General features: G+C 40.5%; 3 protein-coding genes across 3 annotated transcripts; 1 reads left to right on the forward strand and 2 right to left on the reverse strand.

Annotated features, from left to right (window-relative positions):
* Window positions 1–1,547: 1,547 nt before the first annotated feature.
* Window positions 1,548–3,324, reverse strand: LOC105193558 (transmembrane emp24 domain-containing protein). The gene is made up of 3 exons (XM_011158061.2): window positions 3,051–3,324; window positions 2,201–2,547; window positions 1,548–2,105 (listed from the first exon to the last, which is right to left on the reverse strand). Exons 1-3 carry the CDS (start codon window positions 3,175–3,177, stop codon window positions 1,956–1,958), a joined length of 624 nt encoding a protein of 207 aa, XP_011156363.1. The 5' UTR covers window positions 3,178–3,324; the 3' UTR covers window positions 1,548–1,955.
* Window positions 3,325–3,677: 353 nt separating this feature from the next.
* Window positions 3,678–5,683, forward strand: LOC105193560 (protein ABHD11). The gene is made up of 4 exons (XM_011158063.3): window positions 3,678–4,303; window positions 4,382–4,538; window positions 4,677–5,042; window positions 5,266–5,683. Exons 1-4 carry the CDS (start codon window positions 4,188–4,190, stop codon window positions 5,581–5,583), a joined length of 957 nt encoding a protein of 318 aa, XP_011156365.1. The 5' UTR covers window positions 3,678–4,187; the 3' UTR covers window positions 5,584–5,683.
* On the reverse strand, window positions 5,616–7,985 carry LOC105193559 (protein unc-119 homolog B). Its single transcript, XM_011158062.3, has 4 exons — window positions 7,540–7,985; window positions 7,310–7,423; window positions 6,521–6,820; window positions 5,616–6,422 (listed from the first exon to the last, which is right to left on the reverse strand). The coding sequence occupies exons 1-4, from the start codon at window positions 7,676–7,678 to the stop codon at window positions 6,292–6,294; spliced, it is 684 nt and encodes a 227-aa protein (XP_011156364.1). The 5' UTR covers window positions 7,679–7,985; the 3' UTR covers window positions 5,616–6,291.
* Window positions 7,986–8,282: the final 297 nt, after the last annotated feature.

Raw genomic sequence — 8,282 nt, forward strand, 5'->3', positions numbered from 1 at the left:
GATGCGCCGCGTCTCCGGACAACTTGGATAATCTAATTAATTCAGAAATTGCTCACGTCCATTTCCATCAATTTACTCTTTATCTTTTTGTAAATTTTGGAATTGGGAAAAGATGAAGAAAAATGATTGTAAATCGAGATTGGACTTAGTTTGCATTAATGCGAATTAATTTAAATACTATTGCTATGTACGTTTCGTTTATTACTTATTTTTACTCACAAGTATCTTTTAAAAATTCTAGAATGAGAACATTCGGAATATCTCAAAATTCACATGAGATGTTTTAAGAGATGTAGATTTTCTGAGTATTTCTGAAAAATGTCCCAATTTCGTATAAAAACGATGAGAAAAATGTTCACCAGGGATCGCTCAATAAGAATTAATCACAGAGATTAAGTTAATTGATAAATAAGAATCGAACAAGTCACCCTCCGTCCATCTTCCTTCCTCTGGAGGACCCGGTCGGTGCCAGAGCGCAGCTGCGGCCGTTTCGTCGCGCGATGATCGCGTTCGAACGGAGATCGACGGGCACGAGGGCGTTTAACGCTAAACGCGCGGCATGATTGCGGGGCCATCGTCCGTAATCGGCGTTTTACCGCGCGCGCGACGATAAACAGCCTCATTTACGAAAGGGGGAGAAAAAAAAGTGGAAAAATCCGCCGCTCGTTAGAGCCTCGGCCGCATCGGCCGTTTCGATGAGGAGATACGGTTTATTCATCGGCGCGCTTTCTTTCTCGATTGCCTCTCTTCCCTTTAATTATACCGTTACGCGAGATCGTCTCTCTCCTCCCCTCATCCTCCCTCCTTAATTGGCTTTTACCATTCCGGAAAGTAACGCCGCGCAGATCGTTCCCGCGCGCGGGTCCCCGCTATCCGCCGACAAATCTCGGCGAAACTTGCCCGGATCGGCGTCACGTTCCCGATCAACGTGCTCTCACACGTGTGTCGCGAGAACGTAATCGATAATCCGTTACGTCATCGCGTACGCGTCGCTTTGACGATGTCGTCGACGCGTACGCGGCCTCTGGCTCCCACGTCCCGCCGTACTCAATCTCCTGTACAGCGGAAAAAAAAAAACGTATCGCCGTCGCGACGTAAACCCGTTAAGTATATCCTCGCGGACGCACGCCAATACGATAATCGCCATCGATTAATCTATACCCTCTTGCCTACCTTTCCCTCCTCCCTCCTTCCTCCTCGTCACCCATCCTCCCAATCGAAGCGACACGCGCGATCGATCACCTTAATTGCGGCAGATTCTGTTCCCTTTTCTCGACCACCGCTCAACGGGGTAACATTAATTGAAGGCCTTTACGCCACGAGTCGGTGCCGGTGAGAAAAAAATGTTAGACCTCGGTGTGCGATCGTTATCGCGTCCCTCGCGCGTTTTTCTTCCCGCGAGAAATTGTCCCTCCCAATAGTCTCACTATTATCGTACCAGGCACTTTCTTTATCGACCAAATATTAATTAAACACGTGAGACAGTAAAGACAGTAAAGACTGACAATAAACTCGTTCTTGGGTGTAGATTAACTAATTGCAGCTGCTTCGTTAATTAAAAGCATGTTTTACCAAATAAGTAAGTACAAAATGGAATACTACCGGATATACAATACATACCGCCAGCCGAAGATAACGACTGGCAATTACAGAAAGTATAGAACACGTATATTTCTTTTCTGTTACAATCATATCATATTTTTTTTGACGTTCTCACCGTCGTGAAAACGCTCGCGATTGCACGAAGCCTTGAGCCATTACAAATTCTTTGTTTATTAGAAACCTTACAGACGTAGGAGATACCTTAATGCTAGGCGATGTACAGTTCGGGTTTGCCCTCGATAAAGTGGAGAATGCACATTTACGGTAGCGATGACTTATCGTGAATGATATAATTTAATTACATAGAAAAATGTACAGTTGATTCACGTAGTGTATCATTAGTTTACCCTAAGTTACACGATTCTCCGTACCTCGAAGAATCGCTTCAAGTAAAAGACTTGACCTATCGTCACGCAGACCAATACCACGGCTTCGAAGAACGCCCACATCACGACGCGGAAGTTTGTACTCTCGTTGATCGCCCTGTGATTGCGATCCCGCACCTGAAAAATTTGCAGAAAATTCCCGTGAACGTTTAAAATAGAATGACAAACGCATTGAAAAAGGGAAAACGTGAATCTTGCTTCTTCATAAGTACCTGCATGTATTCCTGCTCGTTTTTCACACCCCACAAGCTGGTACTCAAGTCTTTGATCATGTCGTCCAACTTTCCATGATTGCCATCTCCATCCTGACCCTCTACACCAGCGGCGTCCTCCGACTGTTTCCGATTTTCGTCAATGTCCATATTGAACATCACTACTTTTGGCGTCATCGTGCTCTTCTGATTGCTGAAGCAATAGGTGTAAATTCCCGAAGTATGCGCAGCGAACGTGTACTTTCCACTGCTCTCCTGCTCACCTTGATAGATCATTCTACCATCTGGACCGACTATCTTAACATCTATGTCTAAGAATCCACCCTCTGCTATTTCAAATGTGAGACCTGCAAATTATTTCTTAATAGAGAAACGTGTATTAAAAAAATTTGATTAATTTATTAAAAATGAGTTTCTTTAATAATAGCAATTTTTCTCGATAATAATAAAGTCAAATGATACTTTTAAGCAAACATGTTTATAAAAAAAATTAAACACTGTCCTTAAACTTTGATATTAGTATAGTACCAATTAGTAGAGTAAAACAAAGTAAAATAAACTCAAAAATATGATGAACAGAATTTATATAAATACAAATCTAGAAATTTCTAAATTTTGAAACAAAAATTAGTGTTTATACAAAAATTTGTTTATAAGTTAAAAAAAACAATGAAACATGGTACAGCAGCAATGATTAAAAATAAAAAAAATTGATACAGTACAGACAATTATCGTGCAATAATCGATAAAACAAATGACAGGATTAAATCAAATCAGACTCGCTGACGCGTCGTCGTCGAAAAATGCTCAAATCACGGATTGAAGCAACGAAACGCAGTAGAAAGCTAACCCATCTTGGTGCCGAATTCGACTTTATCGAAGAAACATTCCTCGGCGTGGGCGTCCACAGTGATGAAGTAACAACGCACGCTGGCGACGGATATGACGAGGAATACGCACGAGCTGAGCCACCTCATTTTCTTCGATCGAATTTTACTGTACAATCATAAAAATGACATATGCTTTTCCGCGCCCGTATCACCGATCGTTCGCCACTTCACAGCGGCATGTTGCTACCACAGCGCCACGTATGCAGCGTATGCACGTCGCCACACTCGCCACGTATCGTGCGGCAAAATAGAGACGTCAAACGGAATTGTGCGAAAATGAGTTCGCTGCTCTCCAGTGCTCCGGTTCGTGACCGTGTGCCATTTAAAGTCTGTTCTTTTCATCTACACATCTTGCCGGACAGCAATTTTCATAAAAGATTTACAAAACATTTATAATAATTATTTGAATATTTCATAAATTTACGAAAAAATTTCATGTTTTTGTGATCTTATATTGACAATGAGTAGATCATGAAGATTTAGTCCCGAACGAAAGTTTTGAACAAAATCGCGCGCATTTATTTTGAGCTTGATTCTTAATTCTCTCATGTCTCATTTTTTTTTATAATACTGAAAAACACATCCACTTCTTTAGGGGTAGAGAGAGGTAAGGTCGCTGCAATTTATACGCGCGCGAAGATAATGCCAAAACAAAAGCAAATAATATGCTGACAATTTAAAAATGACGGACCTCCAATATGGTGAACACAGGAAATAAGAAATTTAAAAATTAAATGAAAGATTGTCTGGAATCTCCGATTTGTCGAGTCTCCATTTGTGAATCGCAAATTAAAAATGCATGAGTTAACGCGGCAGTGACGTTTAATGTATATCCGCCTTGACTCGTTCTGATGAAATTCCCCGATAAGGAGAGGACGAATCGGAGATCCAGGATTAACCTGTATGTGCTGTGGATCGACGAAGGATGAAGAAATGTTGTAAACATCAGGACGTGCGCGCGCGCGCGCGCTCAGAGTTTCGGCCAACAAGGATTTATAAATAACCATCATGCGCGCTATCAGAGGCCTCTGTGACTGTTAGGCATTGTTAGATAAAGAACAGAAGATAAGTGCGAGTATATTGGTATCCGATTTATAATGATGGGCCGAAATTTATCCATGTTTCTTCCATGGAGGAAACTCACCGGCTTACCTGGCTCGGCTAAGAGCCTACACTCCTCCTGCCGTCAATGTTTACGTAGCAATCTGCTGCTGTAAGTATTCATCTTTGCGGAATGCATTATCAGATTAAATCGTGCTGCCGTTCCTAACCTGTCTTCTTCTCCTTCAAGGACTGTACCAGTGAAACTTGCCTACACGTCGTACGAATCGGTAAAGGAACATGAGCAAGATGCGAAGGAACCTATTATAATAATGCATGGTCTCTTTGGCTCGAAAAACAATTGGAACTCGCTGTCAAAGACGATCCATCAAAAGACCAAGCGCAAGGTAGTTCTCTCTCCTAATCTATGAAAGAGACGAAACTTGGACTAAACTTGGATTGGGTCTATGCATTTTGTTTCTTAGATCGTTATTAGTATCTAGAGGAGGTAACTTTGCATTGAGCTTAAGAAAGTAAATGCATAGGTCATAGCAGTGGACGCCAGAAATCATGGTGATTCTCCACATTCATCGAACATGTCGTACAAGGACATGGCAGGGGATGTGATTCAGCTTTTGAACGACCTAGGCTTTGAGAGATCCATCTTAGTTGGCCACAGCATGGGTGGCTCCGCAGTCATGTATACCGCTTTGAATTTTCCACAATACGTCGAGAAGTTGGCGGTCGTCGATATGTCTCCCGTGAGAGCTAGCCCGAATCTCATGCAGATGGAGAGGATCTTTGAAGCCATGCGTTTGGTGATGGTGGATGGAAGTCTTACTCTGTCAAAGGCACGCAAAATAGTAGATCAACAATTATCCAAATCCATTAAATCTAACTCAATGCGTCAGGTAATATTCTCTCACTATTAAACAACTCGAGTTAATATTCTTTTAAAAGTAAAATTAATCTAAAATTAATTTAATTATGTTAAAAGTAGCACGAATGACAAACTCTGGTAAGAGTGTTTTGCGTTAAAATTAAAAATTAATTTTGAAAAGTATTATATCGCATTCTCTTCTTCATTTTGTTTGCGCTCAATATGAGAGTTATATTTGTATTGTTTTTGTGTAGTTCATACTGACAAACTTGGTGGAAGCAGACTCGGGAAAGTACAAATGGCGAGTTAATTTACCAGTGCTGGAACAGGCGTTCTCCACTCAAATAGCTGTATTCCCTAAAGTAGGCTCAAAGATCTATGATGGCCCTACGTTGTTCATAGGCGGTGGTAATAGCGATTACATTCAAGTGAAAGATCACAACGCGATCAAGAAGCTATTTACTACGGCAGAATTTCGATACATCGATGGGGCGAGCCATTGGGTCCACGCGGACAAGCCCAGTGAATTCGTCGATCTTCTAACAACTTTTATAAATTATCCGGCCTTGTGATACTCGTAAATATGTAAAGAAAAAGTCAAATATCCTTTGTAAATATATATGTGTATTTTTGGATGAACTCCACAATATTACAGAACAATTGTGAAAAGTATTCAAACAATAATAGTCGTGTAAGAGTGAAAAGAAACTGCAAGTTACGTTATTGCAGCTGAAAAGCGCCGTTAAGCGTCAAAAAACGCAATTCCTAATTCAGTTCGCTCTCCGTCGCACATGTTGTCGTGGGAACTGTGTAGGCTGTACTTTAAACATTAGAAAGCTCGTGGAACTAGATGTAATTCCACTTACAATTAGAGGCCACGTGTGTCAATGTGCTACGTTTGCTCAAATAACCATACTCGCCATTAGCGAACGCATCACGTAAGAACAGACGTCAGTAAAATACTTTATAAAACTAAATATCACTTTGATTTAATAATTTATAAATAATAGTTTTTTTTCCTTAAAGAAAAAATAGGAACTATTCGTCAACAAATTAAGTATAACTTTAAAGCGTTTCCATTGCAACAATATTCGCGTGTTCAGGGATCGGTGGTGATCCGCACATTTTTAAGCTCGTTTTTGTGCCAAAAGACAAAAAGTCAAACTCTAACTGAATGTGCAAACTGATTATCATCATCATCATCGCTGTAACATGTATAACTGTGATATACTTTTATAATTCTATATATCACTTGCAATAATACTAATCAACAAACCGTATTACAATACGTCGTGTGTTGTATGCCCACCGTTGTAGGCGTAATCGGCCTTATTGTGCATCACAAGCTGATTGTCGACGAAATAAAATGAATCGGATCGCGTCTCAAATGGATTCGCGATCATTTCGGAAACTGAAAAGATGCATACGTTATTTAAATTTATGATTCTTCGCTGTATAATTCCGGATATTACTGACGACTTTGTTGAGAAATTTCTTTTGGTCACTCACCTAGATCCGCAGGCAATGTTGGAAACTCATAGATGTGTTCGCATGTATTTTTGCTGTTAGGTATGCAAAATCCAAATTGAAAATCAAAGGTTTTCAGCAGCCTATCTCGAAAAAAGTGCCGTTCGATCATCCGGAAGTTACTGATCGGCTTAGGCCCTACTAGAAACTCGATTGTTGCCCCAACTGTTTTTAACTTCAGAAATTGTGGAGTGAATTGGTATCGTACAAAGCGTCCCGTGTTTGCATCCTCAGATCCGAGTTCTTCGCAATCTGGCTCTGGTTCTTGATGAACATCACATTCTGGCAAATAAGAAAAAATTAGCTATTTTAGACATGCAACCAATGTTTAAAGCTCAAATCTACAATTGATATCTTTCATATTATAATTTTACATTGAGAACAATATTTAAATATAATCGTGATTGTTTATTCAAGAACAAATACACTCAACAGCAAAATTAAAGAATTATCTATTCTGACTTTGAAAAATAAGCATAATTTAAGAGATTGTAACTTTGTCAAAAATGATTGTAAAAAAAAGCATTTATGACTTATCCATCCCAAAACTTGAGATTTCAAGCTTTAAAATGCTTTTTTAAACATTTTGTATGATCATTTTTGACAAAGTTACACTCTCTTGAATTACACCTATTTTTTGGAGTCAGAATAGATGATCCTTTAATTTTGCTGTCGGGTGTATATTAAATAATAGCATTACTTTAAATTTATTTAGAGTTTTAGACCCTTTATTATTGGAGTCTTTCAAACTATCCAAGATGTGATACGTACCACTAGCAGGAGGCTTTGTTATCTCGAACAGTACAGCACCAGTTTCTAGATCTCTAATTTGGAATCTCGTAAAGTCTATGTCATAGATGTTCGCCTCGGGAGAGCAGAGATACTCTGAAAGTGTATTATATTATCAGTGCATGAAAGAGATACGACAGGTAGTAGGCATTGAAAGGGAAAACACTGATGTTGCTAGACAGCGGTATTTCAAAGCCAAAGTGGAGACGTACTGTCTGTGATGGTTGGTAATCGAAGCACCATTTCCGGAGTCACCGGTCCACCCTCGACACCACTGTCAGTGCCGTTCTCCGCGCTGTACGGCGCGATCGTTCGCGACTCGCTCGACTTGTTCTCGCTGTCCACGCTCATAATTTATTCACGGGACCGAATGTATTTATACGCGAGGAAGGCAGCGTTCGGCATTCGTTTAAACAGGAGGGATTGGCCGGAGTAAAGCTCACGATGTCGGCGTCGATGTCGCAGACCCGCAGACTCTGTTACACGTTCACCGCCTCGCCGTCGGCTCGTTGGTCGCGTTGCCACGGCCACTCGTCATTCTACAGCCCTCGCTAGTCATTACGGCCTTCGCGTTTCCCTGATTCCCAGGTGTAAACATCCTATGGTGAGAAAATTCATAGAAGCACCTGTCGCCGAGAAACTGCGCTTCGCGCTTGACGCGTTGTGGATAGAAAAAAACGGCGACAAGTCAATCGACCAATGACAATCGAGAATTTCGACGTGGCACTCTAGCATTCGCGAATGCTTCGATTATCATTAAAAATAAGTTTAAACGAGTTTTTTTAATTCATCGATTGATCGAGCGCTTGTTCTGCGCAAATGCAATGTAAAAACTGTATTTGTGAATAATGCAAATGATAATGAATCAGAAAATTCGCCTTAATTATAATAGGTAATTTATTAAATTTTAGGCCGCTCTCATAGTAATCTCTGATTAGGCTTGACCGTTCGATTA

Source organism: Solenopsis invicta, chromosome 7 (genome assembly GCF_016802725.1).
Source record: "Solenopsis invicta isolate M01_SB chromosome 7, UNIL_Sinv_3.0, whole genome shotgun sequence".
NCBI classification, from domain to species: domain Eukaryota; kingdom Metazoa; phylum Arthropoda; class Insecta; order Hymenoptera; family Formicidae; genus Solenopsis; species Solenopsis invicta.